This window comes from Chlorocebus sabaeus, chromosome 4 (assembly GCF_047675955.1).
Source record: "Chlorocebus sabaeus isolate Y175 chromosome 4, mChlSab1.0.hap1, whole genome shotgun sequence".
Classification (NCBI taxonomy): domain Eukaryota; kingdom Metazoa; phylum Chordata; class Mammalia; order Primates; family Cercopithecidae; genus Chlorocebus; species Chlorocebus sabaeus.
In genome coordinates, this window is record NC_132907.1 from 53,748,387 (window position 1) to 53,766,140 (window position 17,754).

Consider the following 17,754-nt stretch of genomic DNA (forward strand, 5'->3'; position numbering starts at 1 on the left):
CACAGATACTTATTCTTATATTGTCTTCTAAAAGTTCTATAGTTTTAGCTCTTAAATTTAGGTTCTAGTATCTATTTTGATTAATTTTTTTTTTTTGCATTATGTGAGAAAGGGGCCCAATTTCATTCATTTGCCATATAACTATTAAGTCATTATAGCACCATTTATTTAAGACTATTTTCCCCTCATCGAACTGTCTTGGCACCCTTGTTGAAAATCAATTGACCATAAATGTATGGGTTTATTTCTAGATGCAATTCTGTTCCATTGGTCTATATGTCTGTCTATCCTCACGCCAGTACTACTATACTGTCTTGATTACCCTAATATTGAAGTAAATTGTGTATCAGAAAGGTAATTCCTTGAACTTTGTCCTTTTTTCTCAAGATTGTCTTGGCTGTTCTTTGAATTTTAGAATTGGCTTGTGAATGTTTACCCAAAAAAAGGCAGCTGAGAGTTTGATAATGATTGTCTTGAATCTATAGATCAATTTGGGAAGTGCTGCTATCTTAACGATACAAATTCTGCCAGTCCATTGATATGGAATGTCTTTCTATTCATTGACATTTCACTTAATATCTTTCAACATTGTTTATACTTTTCAGTATACGAGTCTTAGACTTCTTTTGTTAAATAAATACCTGAGCATTTTATTCTTTGAGAGGCTATTAGAAATGGAATTGTTTCTTTAATTTTATTTTTGGATCATTCGTTGCTATTTGTATGGAAATACATTTGATTTTTGTTTGTTGATTTTGTTTCTGCAAGCAATTACTTTTGAACTTAGTATGCAACCTTTTAATAAAATTAAAATACACTTTCCCTGGTGGAAATATTGGGAGAGTTAGTATGTGTTGTTTCCTCTCATAGGGCAGACCAGGCCTGTGCTAATCACTATGAATTTCCACAACTACTATAAAAAAGCAATTAGCTCCATGTTCAAATGAAGAAACCATTTCAGAAACTTAAAAGCTGTGTGTGTGTGTGTGCATGTGTGTCTGTGTATTTTTACATTAGCACAATTTTACTGGTAGAGAATTTACAAGTATTTATATTAGCCTTACTTTCTTTTCAGTATTCTAACATCACTTTACAACTTTTCAAACTATCCTTGCTCCTCTTTGATATAAACTATTGTGTCCATTGGTTAGAAGTGCCTGAGTAATTGATCAAATTTTCTACTTTAAATCCAAATGTCTAATAGCAGATCACAAAAGCCTCGCATAGTGAACTGCTTCTTGATTCCCTCACAAATGGATGAGTCTATTTGTCTTTTCCTCGGATCTTTGTGATAGTATACAAAACTTAATATTTCAGCTTCTGGTAAAATTGGTGCCTTTCAGGTACATTTTGTCTTGTGAGTTAACGCTATAGAAGTACAAGGGAAACAGACATGTAAGTGGTAGATGACGTTCTTGAGGATGTTTAGAGTTCCCTTGAGCCCCCACAACTATCAGAAAGGATGGTTGTACTGAAGAGTCATGAGAAAGGAAGGTCATTGGTGCTATTCCTTCTGCTACATGGAATTTTCCAGTAATATTCTGGAGAACTATACTATGTGTTCTATGAAAGACAAGGTTATTTGGTCAAATGTATTTGGAGACTGAAAATTTAAATTTTTAAGTCTGTGACATCACCTGTAGAAAACAATTTTTATAATCTATGTAATACAGCATTACCAAACTGTTTGACAAAAAAACTACTTTTTTCACAGAATACATGTTAATATCTCTCAGAATTTGGAAAAGTATTAGCATCTTGGAGAAGTTTTTTTAGTCTATAACAAAATAATCTCTTAAATATTTGATTTATGCTAAGCTAATTAATCTCTATGTGCCTCAATGTCCTCATTTGTAAAACAGGTATAATAATTATATCTATATCATATGGTTATAATAAATATAAGTTACTTAGTAAAGCACTTAACTAAGTTAATATTTTAAAGCACTTACTATTGTTTGGCTTATAGTAAATAGTATGTAAGCATTTGTTAAATAAAAAATATTTTAAATATTACAGTCAGTTATTAGTAAAACTATAATATTAGTACAATTCCATTAAAATATTGCTGTTACTATTTTATTATGAGCTCTTTATTAGAATTCCACTCAGAAAGAAGTGGACCCGGAATGGCATTTATTATATAATAACTTATTTCATAATCTGCTTCCAAACTTTGCGCTGGCATTGTAAGTCATAAAAAAGTATAAATCCAGATATTATTGTATGTTGAAAGCCAAGAACAATTAAGTAAGTAGAATAGGAGAACCTAATGGAGCCAGAAAAGCTGAGTTTGGGCTTTCCAGCTCCTTGCATGCCTCACCATGGACTAGGGGAAAAAAAGCGGGGGTGTGTGGAGTTCCTGCAAGTCATTTGTCTTCAGTCAAAAATGTTTAGAAGAGGAATTCCTTTCATGTAACTAAGATAAATTTTAAAGATTGCTCTACATCTATTGAATTCCTGAAAATTACTTTGTTTCTAGGTTTCATTTTCTGGCAGGAGAGCCCAGAGGAGAAGTCCTTGATAACTCTTTCACTGGAGGAATATGTAAAACTGTCAAAAGCAGTAGGACAAGTAATCCATACCGTGTTCCGGCCAATCTGGAAAATGTTGGCTTTGAGGTATGACAGTCTTGCATGGTGGTAACTCCAACACCGTCAGTGATTATAAGCTAAATTTCTCAGGCAAAATTAGTGATGAATGAAGGGACAGAATGAAAAGGTAGTGAACAATTTTTATCACCTGTTATGTGTTTGTATTTTATCCATGCACACTCAATGAGGCCAGTGTTATCATGAATTTACAGATGAAAAATCTAAGGTAACTAATTTTCCAGAAGTCAAACAGCTAGCAAGAAGTGAATTTGAGATTCAAAACCAGGTTTTCCTGCTTCGAGTCCATGCTTTCTCCAGTGAATATTCAGTTCTAAAATAGTTCCACACAGATAAACAGTTTGATTTCTTCAGATTTTCTCCTAACCTAGTTAGTTCTCTTAGATAACTACAAAATATAGACTTTTTTAAAAAAGTGCCCGGCTCATAAGAAAAATCATGATGAGTCAGTCTAATGAGACAGTTCTGCTTACTTTTCTTCCTATTTTATTAGTTGGTTTGGTTTATTTGTTTCTTTTAGTAAATTTTAATGAGCAGCATACTACCTACTCTCAGAATCTAACCCACGCTTTACACATAAGTGCTCCATACTCGTCGCACTAAAGTGAGTAATCTGCTTCTTTTAAATTGTGATAAGAACAGAAAATACACAGTTTTAATGGTGACATTCATGCATAGAAATTTAACAAGCTAGAGAGAATTTCAAAAGGTGTAATTATTTCTGAGAACCACTTTATGGGTAATACAAGTTCAGCAAAAAGTCATTTAGTCCTTCCTTTAAAAAGACCTTTATATATATATATAAATACGGGCATTTTCCAATTCAATTCACTCAATTTAAAACCATCTAATATATACTAATAGGTGGGGAATGTCTTTGGGAACTAACTGTCACATTTGAATACCTCTGGGAAGACTGATAATACTGCTCTTGAGATGTATTGTATTGAACAGGCTTTGTAGACAGAGCTAAAACCTAAACATTTATATGTAATATTGTTCTGATGGAAGTTGCTTTCTAGTTCCAAAACAACCAATCCACAAGTTTACTTTCAAAATACAAACATTTCACACAAGCATATTGCCTACATTTTCAGCAAGCATCTAATTCATGTAGTTTTACAAGTAACAAATTAAAGGAAGTATATGAGATTGGAGCAAATTGAGGCTTAGATAACACTTCATACTTATATGATACTTCAGAGTCTTCAAAGTACTTTCGTATATTGCTTTATTTGATTCTCATAACAACCTCCCCAGAAAGGTAGCAAATTGTTTACATCCACATTACTAACAGAAAATTTAGGCTCAGCCGGGTATGGTGGCTCACGCCTGTAATCCCAGCACTTTGGGAGGCCAAGGTGGGGCGGATCACTTGAAGTCAGGAGTTCAAGACCACTCTGGGCAATATGGTGAAACCCCATCTCTACTAAAGATACAAAACTTAGCCGGCCGTGGTGGTGCATACCTGTAATCCCAGCTACTCGAGAGGCTAAGGCATGAGAATTGCTTGAACCCGGGAGGTGGAGGTTGCAGTGAGCTGAGATCGTACCACTGCACTGCAGCCTGGGAGAAAGAATGAGACTCTGTCTCAAAAACAAAAAAAAAGGAAAGAAAAAGAAAATTTAGGCTTATTGAAGTTAAACAACTTTCTCAGAGTTATACAGCAAATGAATGGTACAGAAAAATAAGAACTCCTGGCTTCTGGCTCTTACAGTCGAGGGTGGCCTATGTTAGATGAGACATTTATAGTATATCAAGAAAGACATTAAAACTCCTCACAGTAGGTTAAAAGTCTGAGCACCTTCATAAACTATCAGTTAAAATGTACCCCCATGAAGGTAGACAAGGATGTGCTGGAGCCAGCTCTTTGAGTTCACGAGTCAACTGTTAAATTTTCAGGAATTTTGGAATCCAATTGTGAAACATAGACTTTTTTTTCTTTTTCAACTTTCATTTTAGATTCAGGGAATACATGTGCAAGTTTGTCACCTGGGTTTATTGTGTGATGCTGAGGTTGGGGGTACAAATGATACCTTTACCCAGGTACTGAGCAGAGGACCCAACAGGTTTTCAACTCTTGCCCCTCTCCCTCCCTTCCCCTTCTAGTAGACCCCAGTGTCTGTTGTTGCCATCTTTATGTCCATGAGTACCCGATGTTTAGCTCTCACTTATAAGTGAAAACCTGTAGTATTTGTTTTTCTGTTCCTGTGTTAATTTGCTTAGGATAATAGTCTCCAGCTGTATTCATGTTGCTGCATAGGGCATGATTTTGTTCTTTTTTATGGCTGCTAGTATTCCATGGCACATATGTGCCACATTATCTTTATCCAATCCACTGCTGATTGGCACCTAGGTTAATTCTATGTCTTTGCTATTGCGAATAGTACTGTAATAAACATGCAAGTGCATGTGACTTTTTGGTAGAACAATTTGTTTTCTTTTGGATATGTACCCAGCAATGAGATTGCTGGGTCAAATGGTGGTTCTGTTTTAAGTTCTTTGAGAAATATTCAAACTGCTTTTCACAGTGGCTGAACTAATTTACATTCCCACCAACAGTGTATTAGCATTCCTTTTCTCCACAGCCTGGCCAACATCTGTTGTTTTTTTGACTTTTTAATACTAGTCATCCTGACTGGTGTGAGATGATATCTCATTGTGGCTTTGATTTGCATTTTTCTGATGATTATTGATGATGAGCATTTTTTATATATTTGTTGGTCAAAACACAGTCATTATTAAGTATCAAATATATTATCTCACAGGTAAACATATTAAAAACAAAGATTATAATTACTCAAAATTGATCACTTTTCAATTATTTTGCTACATTTTACCATTATCCATGCTCTAGAGGTTATTTACATCTATTGCATCTGCATTTTGAAAATACTTTGTAATTTGCTACTGTGCATTTCTTCCCAAGTATGAATTCAGGACATCACATAGGTAGCTTGAAATCAGCCATGATAGGAACATACACACAATGGAAAAAGCAAATGTTATAGTAAATCAGGGCTTTCTTCCCCTTCCCAGAGAGCTAGCTGTTAAACATCTACTAACAGATCAACGGGTTAACCCACAAAGTTTGATAATGCAAGCCTGGATAACAAGTTACATGAGGAAATACAGCCTGAAAATTCTTTTACAGCAGATTAAACTCATTTCCTTTTCAGTGTAGCTCTAAGATTTGTCCAACCTTATGAAGCTACCTGAGCTAATCTTTAACTCTATGCCATAGTGGTATGGCTGAAGTCATAGTGATATGGCTGAAGAAGGTTATAGTGGTATTTCTTCAAACAAAAATTTGGGAATGACTAGAGTCAAGGTCACGAGCTATTGGTTTTCTTTTAACTGATCTCTGTATAACTTCATTCTTTAGGCATACCTTAGCAGGCAGCTGTGCAAACCTAAGCTATACCTTATTGAAAACAATAGAGGAGGAGAAATAGCAGGCATCTCACTTCCCTTCTTTTGTATTGTTGTAACTTATGAAGATAGATGAAATAACGGGCTCGCTGGTACACAAAGATTAAAGAGGCTCATGAAGGGAAGAGAAGGCAACTGGGCAGGGAGTTAGAAGACCTTAGAAAAACTACAGGATAGATGAGGGAATACAGACACCAGACCCAGTATTTTATCAATTAGGGTAAGTTAGGTTACACTTCAATATCAATACTAAGATGTCAGTGTCTTAAAACAGTTTCACTCATACTGTACTTTCTACTCATAATAGTCCTTTAGAAAGCAAGGGACTTAAGGGATTCTGCTTTGACACATCCTTCCATGATGAATTGCAAAAAAAAAAAAAAAAAAAAAAAAAAAAAAAAAAAAAACAAACAAAAAACCGGAACGTGACATATTGCCCATCAACTCTTAAAGTGACAGATATCATTTATGTTTACATTTCATTTGGCCAAAGAGAGTAGGGAAATGCATGCTTTTTATGTGCCCGGAAAGAGACTAGATTAGTTGTAAACAGCGTTATGACTAACACGAAGGTCAATCAAGAGTTGAGCATCACTGGGGGCTTTGGTAGCAGGCAATGGAAACCCAATCTCAGAAACTGTGATCCTAAAGTCAGACTCATCTCTTGAATAAGTATAAAACAAGGTGGGATTTGGTTATAAAGAACAAGCCCAGTTGTCAGAACTGAAAGGTGTCTTAGTTAGATTGCACACTGCATCAAAATCACAGGCATAATAAAAATAACCCTCACTGCTTATCACCCTGTTAAGTCTCAGCTTAGGTGGCATTTCCTTGAGGGAGGGTTTCCTGATATTGCCTCTCAGGGTCTTATATTTCCTATGGGATTCCATTGGCCACACAATACTTACCATATTAAGTGTTTGTGATTATCCCTCTCTCTAACTAAACTATTAACTCCTCAGTGCAGGAACTAACACTATTCTTTGTTCTCTAGCAAAATGTGTCCTCAATAAATATTGGTTGAGTGCATAAATAAATAAATCATTTCATTAGATACCCACAAGTAGCTCCAGTATTTCATAAATTACTTTTTATTTTACATGGATTTTTCTCCAGGTAGAAACTGCAGAAGATGATTTGAAAACAGATTTCTACAAGGATTTAACTTCTCTTGGACACAATGAAAATCAACAAGGCTCCTTTTCAAGTCAGGGGGGGAGCTCTTTCAGGGTACCAATTTTTTATTCCTCCAAGAGAAGTGAAAATATCAATCATAATTCTGCCTTCAAACAAGCCATTCAAGCCTCTCACAAAAAGGTATCAAAAATGGTTTCTAACCTTTCATTCTTTCTTGAAATTTAACACCAATTCTAGCAATCATGCAATAAGGAGAGGAGAGTTTTTATATTGTACCAGTGTGACTTCTAATACAGATATAAGTAATTTTCTCATTTTTGGTTATATCTCACTTCAGAAGTTAAAGAAATACTATGTATATTAATGGTTCCGTTTTGCATGCGTTTGACTGCTATTGTTATGTTTTTTAACTTTTTTTTCATACTGTTGTAGGTGTGCTTCTTATAAACTCCAAATAACAGAACTTCGATCTTTCATGTAATATGACAATCTGTATTTTATATTTTTGTTACATTCTATATACATATTTGTATAGATGTATATATTTGTACACATATACAAATACATACATAAAATATAACAAAATGTATATTTTGTTACATTTATGTAAACACATACATTTACCCATCTCTGTTTTTTTCCTCTTATAATCCTTTTCTTGAAATCCCTATTCTCATTCGGTTGCCTTTTTTTCCCTGTATTTTCCTCATATAGGACACATGCAAGGTATATTTTCTAAATCGTTGTGTATCTAACATTGCCTGCCTTTTCCCTGAGCAATAAATATAAAGAATATCCTGACTGTATCATAATCTTCTTCTCTTGATAGTAGATGTTTTTCAACTGTCTTCTAATTTCCATTGCTGTATAAGAAAAATCACATTCAGAGCAAATTTTTTCATTTTCTTTTCCCTGCTTAAAAAGTTACAATTTTTTTTTGCACTTGGAACTTAAGGTATGTCCAAGTATTGGCCTTTGCCTGTTAATCTTACCAGGGATTCAAGGAACCCTTTTAATATACAAAGATACAACTCCCCTTGTTAATTTTCTCCTATTACTTGCATTTTAAATCTCTTAGATATGTCTCACAGTGCTTAAATGATTTAGGAGACAGATTTCTATCGCAAACTTTTAAACATTTACAAAGGTCTTTTAAAATACTGTCTATTGCTTACTACAACCACCACTCTAAGTAGCATTTGCTCTTCCCCAAGAGAAGAATGAAGAGAATGAGCCCTGAGTCATGGAACCATGGAATCATATTATGGTTGCTCCTACCTTTATCATATTGCTCTTCTACTTTTATTTAGTCAACCATTTATGCGCTTATATAAATATAAGACCTAACAGCACTGTATGGATAATTTTCCCAAGTATTTCATTTATCTTCAAAAAATGTAAGAGATTATCAGAGTTGATATTTAAACATCATTTTGCAGATGAATAAATTGAAGTTCATATATGCATTTTTAATTCAATAAACATTTATCAAATACCTACCATGAGGCAGGCACTAACTGAAGTCTAAGAAACTGAGTGACTTCCAGTGATCTTACAGTAAATAAATGCCACAGTTGGGAGCTGAAATCAATTTGTCTTATTTTTGTTTACTTTTCTTATCCGTTGCATTACACTTCAAGATATTCGACTCTTTATTCATTTATTTATTTATTCATAATTTTAACAAATTACAGAAGGAACACAGTTCTGGTGATATAGACATGTAAAAATGACAATGAAATAGATTCATTTTATGTACAAATTATATATATAAAATTTAGTTTAGAATGGGCTATGGGTCCTATAGTGCCCTCCAAACTTAACAAATTATATTTGTAAGACAAGATATTACCAGAATTTCTTGTAAGTAAAAATACACATCTCTAGGCCTTTCCCTTAATCTACTGATTTCAGAGTATCTGGAATTGGGCATGAGAATATGGCCTTTTTTTAGCTCCCTAGCTCAGCATAATATAGCATGCAGGATTAGAAATAGCTGCTTATAAACATAGTCAAAGATGAAGGGAGATAGACATGTTTGAATGAGACATAGTTATAGTCCTATGTCTTGCTTCACGTATGTGATTTATATGTATTTCAAACATGCTAGAGGACATTTGTAAAACCCTTATATGTAGATAAACAACTATTGTTTGATCCTCTAATAGTCTGTCCCAAAGCAAAAAAATTTAGAGCTCTTCATATTATCAGGTTGGAACATATTAAATTACTGTTATTCAACCATTTCTGATTTGCAAAATTGTTAGCCTCACCAGGTGCGGTGGCTCGCGCCTGTAATCCTAGTACTTTGGGAGGCCAAGGCGGGTGGATTGCCTGAGTTCAGGAGTTCAAGACCAGCCTGGGCAACACGGTGAAACCCCGTCTCTACTAAAATACAAAAAATTAGCTGGGTGAGGTAGTGTGCACCTGTAATCCCAGCTACTAAGGAGACTGAGACAGGAGACTCACTTGAACCTGGGAGGTGGAGGTTGCAGTGAGCCGAGATGGCACCACTGCACTCCAGCCTGGGCGACAGCAAAATTGTTAGCCTCATACAGCTCAATCCAACATCATTACTGTCATCTTTGATTAGGTCTGAACAGAATTAAGGAATTTCAGTCTAAACAGGAAATGAGGCTGGGCATGATGACTCACGCCTGTAATCCCAGCACGTTGGGAGGCTGAGGTAGGCAGATCACCTGAGGTCAGGAGTTCAAGACCAACATGACCAACATGACCAACATGGTGAAATCCTGTATCTACTAAAAATACAAAAATTAGCTGGATGTGGTGGCAGGGGCCTGTACTCCCAGTTACTCAGGAGGCTGAGGCAGGAGAATTGCTTGAACCCGGGAGGCGGAGGTTGCAATGAGCCGAGATGGCGCCACTGCACTCCAGCCTGGGTGACACAGCTAGACTCCATCTCACAAAAAAAAAAAAAAAAAAAAAAAAAAAAAAAGAAAGAAAGAAAAGAAAAAAGGAAGAAAAAAATGCTACTGCAGCCTCTCTTAGTCTTCAAGTAGAGAAAACAAGATACCACAAAATTGAAAATCAATCCAAGCCTTTCAGTAGAGCATGATGCTTTAGCTATTTCGGCAATCACAGATCAAACTAGATGTTTGTTGGGCAAACAGTCTGTTTCCAAGCAAAATACGAGTTAACTCAGTAAGGTTCAGTACTTTCCTGATATACTTTACAAAACTGAAACCACAACAATATTATTAAAATAAAGTAAGACCTCACACATTGTTGAAATAGATTATATATGGTTTAATAACCTATAGTAATGTATTTTTTTTATCTAAAATAGCCAGTTTCAGGTATCATGGACCAGCAAGTAGAACACCATGGAATGATTATGCTAAGTTGAGCTACCAAAGTTTAACTTGTATTTTCCATGACTGAGACTTTAAAGCAACCTGGAAATGCTGAACCTTCCAGAACAGGCACTTCAGATACTCAGGGAGTGAGTGTGCTTCTTATTAAAAGCACAAGGGCTCTCCAACTTTTGAAACTATGGTTCTATGACAAAATTCAAGTATTAAACTTAAAAATAGAATTAATGAGCACTTACTAAAATATAAGTTCCATAAAGGCACGAACTTTGTCTGCCTTCTTTACTTCTGTATCTACAGCATCTCAGATCGCTAGGCAATAAATGTATAGAGGGCCAGAAGGTAGAATGAAGGAAGAGAGGGAGAGGGACAAGGAAAGAGAGAAGGGAGATTAATGCTGATTCTTTCTCCATCCTTGTGATTATTTTTTTTCTCTTGTGTCAGCAGTCATCTTGTGCCATACGTATAGCAAAGAGGAATATGGTTAATAATTAACAATTATAATACAGTTATTTTGCTAAAATATGGCCCTTACTCTGTTACTATTACTGCAATTTGTTAACATTGAGAGATCAGATAAAGTATATAAAATTTTTTAAAACAATATACATAAATACACTTATAAACCTCAGTGGCTATGTGGAAAGATAATCTGAGGAAATGAGATTTTAAGCATAATATCCACCAGCTAATTCTAAATTAACCTGACACAAAAAGAAATTATAAATAAATAAGTTTGTAAACAAAAAAAAAAATCTCATGTATTTCTGCATATGGGTGGAGGAGAGAGAATAGAAATAATTTTACTTGATTTCACCCCCTAAGTAATTTAGAATCAGTTTTTGGAGTTGAAAGGAGGTGTGAAATGTTACCAGGTGCAAGCCTTCATCTTATCATTTGACAACTGAAGTCTAGAGAATCGAAACATTTTTTCCAGAGTGACAAAGCTGTAACTTGAATCTCACTTGCATAACCTCCATCTCAGTTGCATAACTTCCAGTTCAAAATTCACACAATCCTTTTTCAATTATTCACATTAGCAAGCATTCTAAATAAAAACACAGTAGAAATGCAGCTACGATTGGCAATTAGGAGGGAAAGATGACTTTTTTGATCATTGAATTCTTCTTTCTTAGAGAACACGTGCCCCCATTACACAGTTTACTTTATTGAGATAATCTTATCTGTTTTGCCCGTTGAACATTGGTATTGGAAAGTAAAATGAAATTTATAATTTTGTATGTGAGAACGTGCAATAGAGAGTGAGAATTGTAATACTATGGTGGGAATGAAACTAATGATAAATCAATGACATTTAAATGCTTGGTACTTCAAACTTTCATTACCTTTAATCATCTTTTTACTTCTTTCTTTCATTTAGGATTCTAGTTTTATTAGGATCCATAAAGTGATGAAAGTCTTAAACTTCACAATGAAAGCTAAAGATCTGTACCTTTCTGATGTCTTTTTGAAAGCACTTAACCATCTGCCTCTAGAATACAACTCTGCTTTGTACAGCCGAATATTCGATGACTTTGGGACTCATTACTTCACCTCTGGCTCCCTGGGGGGCGTGTATGACCTCCTCTATCAGTTTAGCAGTGAGGAACTAAAGAACTCAGGTAACTTTCTTCAGTCCTTACTCTTTTTAACTGGTATGATAGAATGCAGTACATTTTTCTCTTACTCTGTCATTTTAATTATTCTGCTTTGACTTTATTTAGATCCTGCTTTATTTCCAAAATATGATGAATGATAAAAAAACATACACATTCAAACAAATAAAACAAAAATAGAAAGCTAAGACCAAAAAATAAGAAAAATAAGTATGCTTAACCATTGTGATTTTAGGCATCATATTTGTCTCTAAATTTCCTAACATCTGGGAACATCATAAGCTGACGCAGTAGTGGTTACCCAAAGAGGAAGATGCATGCCAGTATCTCAAGGGAAACAAAGTTTGTACTGGCACTAAATTCTAAAAGATAATTTATGAATAATATTTTATAGGATATAATTTCATAGAGCAATACCTTACAACAAATTAAATAGCATTTTTTTCTTATAATAATTTTAACTAAAAGCCAAGATGAAACCTATGATGAAAGTAAAGTTAGAAACTTGACAAACAACTAAGCTGGAGTGGGCCAGATGAGCACCTACGGGCAATGAAACTTGAAACTAAATGCAAAAGATCTGTGTTATTGTAGGCTTTCCATACTGCCTGCATGCTTTATGTTTCCTCTCAGTTATCCTTTCCACTGGAGCAACTCTTGCATGATGAATTTGATGTCTTCTGCTACTGCAAATAGTATCAACTCCAGTGCTGAGCAAGAGTAGTTAGGGGAAATCTCTGGTCTTTGACTTGGTTTTGTCTCACCCTCAGATGAAATTATTCTGGTCACTTCTGCTATAGCCCAGACAATAATTTCCCCCTTGATGAGTATAATCCTCATGCATTCAGAGCAGAGCCCCTAAATGCTTAGAGTTCAGGTCAGTTAAGAACTGGGTGGATTGCATTGGGAGTTATACCTGATGTAAATGACGAGTTGATGGGTGCAGCACACCAACATGGCACAAGTATACATATGTAGCAAACCTGCACGTTGTGCACATGTACCCTACAACTTGAAGTTTAATAATAATAAATAAATTTAAAAAAAAAAAAGAACTGGGTGAATCTTTAATCAACTATTCATCCTTTAAAGAGTTAAAGCCCCATAACCAAAATGAAGGGTGATGAGTTATACTTTCCTACAGAAACCTTCTCACATTCCATCTCTTTCTCTGTAGAGGTAGAGATTGACAGTTACATATAATGAAGGAAAGAAAAAGAGTTTGGGATGTGATAAGAAATTCAAAATAAATAAATACTGAATATATATGTGTATATATATTCAGTAAGATGTATTCTGGATGTGAGGACGATCTGGCTGTGACATCTGTCACTTCATTGATCTCCAGGGTTGATTTGGCTGATCTGGCTGGCTCGGTGGGTGTCCCTTTCCTCCCTCACCACTTCATGGGTGTCCCTCCAAAGCTGCATGCTCAGTCAAAGAGGATGACCATCCCCAATAGAGGAGGACTGGTCTTAGGTCAAGGGTATATTAGTAGCTGCATTCCCCTGCTAGAACCTCCAAACAAGCTCTCAGTAAGAGGTATTCGATATTCTCATGGTCAATAAGTTTATATGTAATAATTTATCTATAAAATTTTAATTGTGGTTAAAATGAAGCACACCCAGACAGAAACGACTTCTCAGGAAAATGAAATTCTCCAGTTCATGTGCTTGTCTGGCTTTCCCAACTCTCTAGATAAATGTATATTCTGGCCTCTTCTCTTTTCTCTCCTCCTATTCTCTCTCCTTTTACCTCATCATAACATGAAACTAAAGTATAGATTTAATTTTTTCTATGCTTTATTCAATAAGAATTATATCCCCTGTTGTTAATTTTTGAAAAATGACTTGCATATTTCATAGTACTTTCTTTCCCTCAAGAAAAAGAAAACAAAATTAAATTGCCTTTTATTTGCATGCATTGATTTATTTCTCTATTGTTCAATGTCCCATAGTCAAGTTAAAACCTTGAATAAAAGTTGACATTGCTTCAGTATGCAAGGTGAAAAGAGTTTCATAAACACAGTTAAAACATCAAACAATAAAAATATCATAATATGCAAGAGGATAATTTTAAACTCCTTTTGTTGGGAAGTCGTCTTCTACACTGAATTGGAGGTTAAAAATTATTCACCACGCTAATTATTAATATGAAATTTTCAACTAACAATCTTGTCTTTGGGCATCAGAGTAGCTAAGATATTACTGAAATACTCATTCCTGCAACCCACAGCAGAGGAACACTCAGGTTTAAGATACGAGGTACTGCAGTATCAAGTAGCTTTTTAGTTCATATAGATAGAGGTCCGGCAGCAAAAAAGTGGACATACTGCAGGGAAGAAAAGAGTTGTATAGAAATTCACTGATACTTTAATCACTGCATGACCAATGTCATAAAAAATATTCATCATTCAAATCTTCAATGATTCATCTATAGCCCTCAAAAATAAAATTAAGTTTATAGTTAATTCATTATGTTATAGTTAATTCATTATGTTATAGTTAATTAACTGGACACATACAATTTAATTATTACTTATAAATAATAGGAACCTAATGAATGATTAAGGAGTCATGCACTATAAATGCATTACATTCCAAGTATGGCCTAAATATTTGACAACCCACTTATAAAAACAATCCTACCAGAAGAAAAATGAACTATATTTATTCAACTAGACTGAAACAATTATCTTTTTGTTAGAGTTGAATATGCAAACTAAACATGAGGGCTTCAAACCAAGAATATTTTACTCCCAACTAGCAATGCATCTCTTCAAACTGTCACCAAAAAAATGAGGTAGACAGACCCAGTTCACATCTACCCAGCCTCATTTCTCAGCAATCTATGCCTTCCGATTTCCATTTCAGTATCACACATAATCAGAACCTCAAGCTCTAAAAACACACATCCCTGCCTATTATGACCTGTAACCCCAAATACTAGTATTTGCTTTTAGGCGCTTAAGAGCTTATATTAACAGCTCTACCTCTCATGTGCTTGTATTTTGCAAGGCAAATTTTAACTAAACATCAAAAGACCTGGATTTTAGTTTTGATGTTTCCAGCAGTGAGTCAGGTGCCTTGGGAAGCTATTAAGAAAAAGAAAATTATTTCCCTCAATTACCCCAAACAGTATAACTCAGCCTACAAAAATACTAGATTTGTTTCCCTGCACTCTTCCACTAACACAGATTCTGAGGCCATTGAGGATGACCACAGGACTGTGGCGGCGGGAGTGTTTCAGATGCCCAAATCTTCAACAAGTGATGCTAGAGAGTTTGGTAAAGGAGAATGATGAGGACTAAAGGTGTTAAAACCAGAAGGCCTGAGCCTCAGGGCATCAAGGTTTTTGCAGGTTGTAAGACCATGGGGAGTCATCCAATGAAAGCAGCAGTGGGAAACTAGGAAGATATCATTCCCAACTCCCAGACATGAATGGGGTGAGAATATGGCCTTCTGAACTTCTGCTGGAGATGACAGTGGAAACAGTATCAAGTACAGGCTTGAATTAACATGGGAAGATAGAATAGCCAAGGAGGAGTTTGAAAATAATTCACAGGTCAGGAAGTCAGAATTTCTGAGATTACAATAAAAAGGATTTTAAGGTAGGGGTTGAGTGAGCAGCTTAATTAAGGAGAAAAAGCCCAGAGAGGTATGAGAATGAGTGTTCAGGGAAGAAGCATGGTCCAGAAGATTTGCATTTTAGGTGACAAACAGGGAAGCAATTGAAGCGGACTCAGGTATCACAAAATCAGCAGTCGCCCAGAAAGTAGGTCTTAGAGAACAGATCAGAGCGTGTCATAATCTTTTGATTTGCAGGGCTACACAGTGCAGTGGCCAATAGAAAGGGAAAGCTTAGAGTTCCATTGTGTTGAGTGGGAACAAGGGGCAGGCAACAGGGACAGGACATTACTGTCCCCATGGGAAGGGCCACAACGGCTTGTATGTGCTTCTGAGGGTCAGTGTTGAAGGGGGAGATGATGGGCACTCACAGGATTCTTCAGTTCAGGACCATCTCTCTGCCCATGCAGGATTGAATCTGTAGGTAAAACTAATTTGAGCTGCCACTTAAGTTTATGGGGACTGGGGAAGAAAGGGGCTAATATAAAGTATCTGTAACTCCGAAGTGACCAGAGCATCATGTTCCTCTTTGAATTGTCAATGGTGCGCTCTCAGTGGTTTTTGTTTGTACTTCATCTCCTAGGTTTAACCGAGGAAGAAACCAAACACTGTGTCCGGATTGAAACAAAGAAACGTGTTTTATTTGTTAAGAAAACAAAAGTGGAGCATAGGTGCACCACCAACAAGCTGTCAGAGAAACATGAAGGTAACAGTACTCTCTTAGCAGCTTATCCAGTGTGCCCTGAGCCTAGCTGTCATTTACAGACCATATTGGATGTCACTGTGCTATTTTTAGCTTTTCACTTATTTAATTTCTCTGCCTCAGAACCCTGTGTGTTGGGACAGGGGATACAAATAAAATACCATTAGCATTACCTTAAAAAAGGAAATTGTTAAGGTTTTCTTTATCTCATACTTAAGTTGTTTAATGAATAATTTATTGATTTTGCTCATGGGAAGAACTCAATATTAGGCATTGTGAAGTGCATATGGCTGTGAACCAGGACCTTACAAAGTAAAGAAACATATAAACATCCATTAAAAATACAGATTGACAAGGGTTTAAGAGAGGTATAGTTTCTAAAAGGCTATAAAGGACTATGAGCAGAAGAAAATCCTGGAATTGAAATACATCAGATTTTGTAAAGAGAATTATTCTGGGGCCATGCATTAAAAATGGCTGAAGACTTCGGCAAATGGAAAGAGTGAGAAAGAAAATCCAGGCAAAAAATACTGAAAAAAGAAGATACAAGTTATGTTTTGCAGAATGATCTTACTCTTTCCCAATTTTAGCCACTGCTTTCACTCCCTATCCCAATCCCCAATCGGCTTTCATTCTTCTATCCCAATCCCCAACCCAGACATCCCTTCTGAACTCCAGACACCTACTGTCCACTAAACATCTCTACCGGAAAGTCTCTAGGGAACAATGCTTTATGTATTCTCTCCCTGCTGCTGTTGGTTCTCACTCACATCTAACAGCATAGCCTTTACTTTACAGCCTAATAGGACTGTTGTGACATGATGTTTATAAGGAGCCTTGCAGGGTGACCAGCAGTGGTTGGCTCCTTTCACTTTTCCTCTTCTTTCAGCAGTCCCAGGCTTGATGATGGTATCACCATCAACTAAGTCAGTCGAACCAGAAACCTGGCTATTGTCTTTGATTCTACCCTCTTTCTATATCTAATAAGTAACCATGCATAATTCATTCTACCTCCTGAATGTCTCTGCAAGTTGTCTTCATATTTTTATTTCCATGGATATAAAACCTTCCATGGAAGGCAAACCATCCATTCATTATTTCCAACTTGGATTATATCAGAAGCACCCTAAGTGGTGTCCCTGCTTGTAGTCTGCTTTATTCCAGTCTATTCTACACATTTTTATGAGAGGAATCTTCTCTATGGAAAATCTTATTCATGAAATCTTCATACTTGGAACATGTCAGGTTCCACATGGCCTTAAGCATAAGTTCCTGTCCTTCTCTCCATAGCTA

The 17,754-nt window shown here is 35.7% G+C and overlaps 1 protein-coding gene across 1 annotated transcript in view; it reads left to right on the forward strand.

Annotated features, from left to right (window-relative positions):
• C6 (complement C6) overlaps nt 1-17,754 on the forward strand; it is a 61,108-nt gene that overhangs the window by 14,594 nt on the left and 28,760 nt on the right. The window contains exons 5-8 of the mRNA XM_007961477.3: nt 2,483-2,621; nt 7,161-7,361; nt 11,898-12,138; nt 16,342-16,464. Coding sequence (XP_007959668.1) covers nt 2,483-2,621; nt 7,161-7,361; nt 11,898-12,138; nt 16,342-16,464 — 704 coding nt within the window. The remainder of the gene's footprint in view (nt 1-2,482; nt 2,622-7,160; nt 7,362-11,897; nt 12,139-16,341; nt 16,465-17,754) is intronic.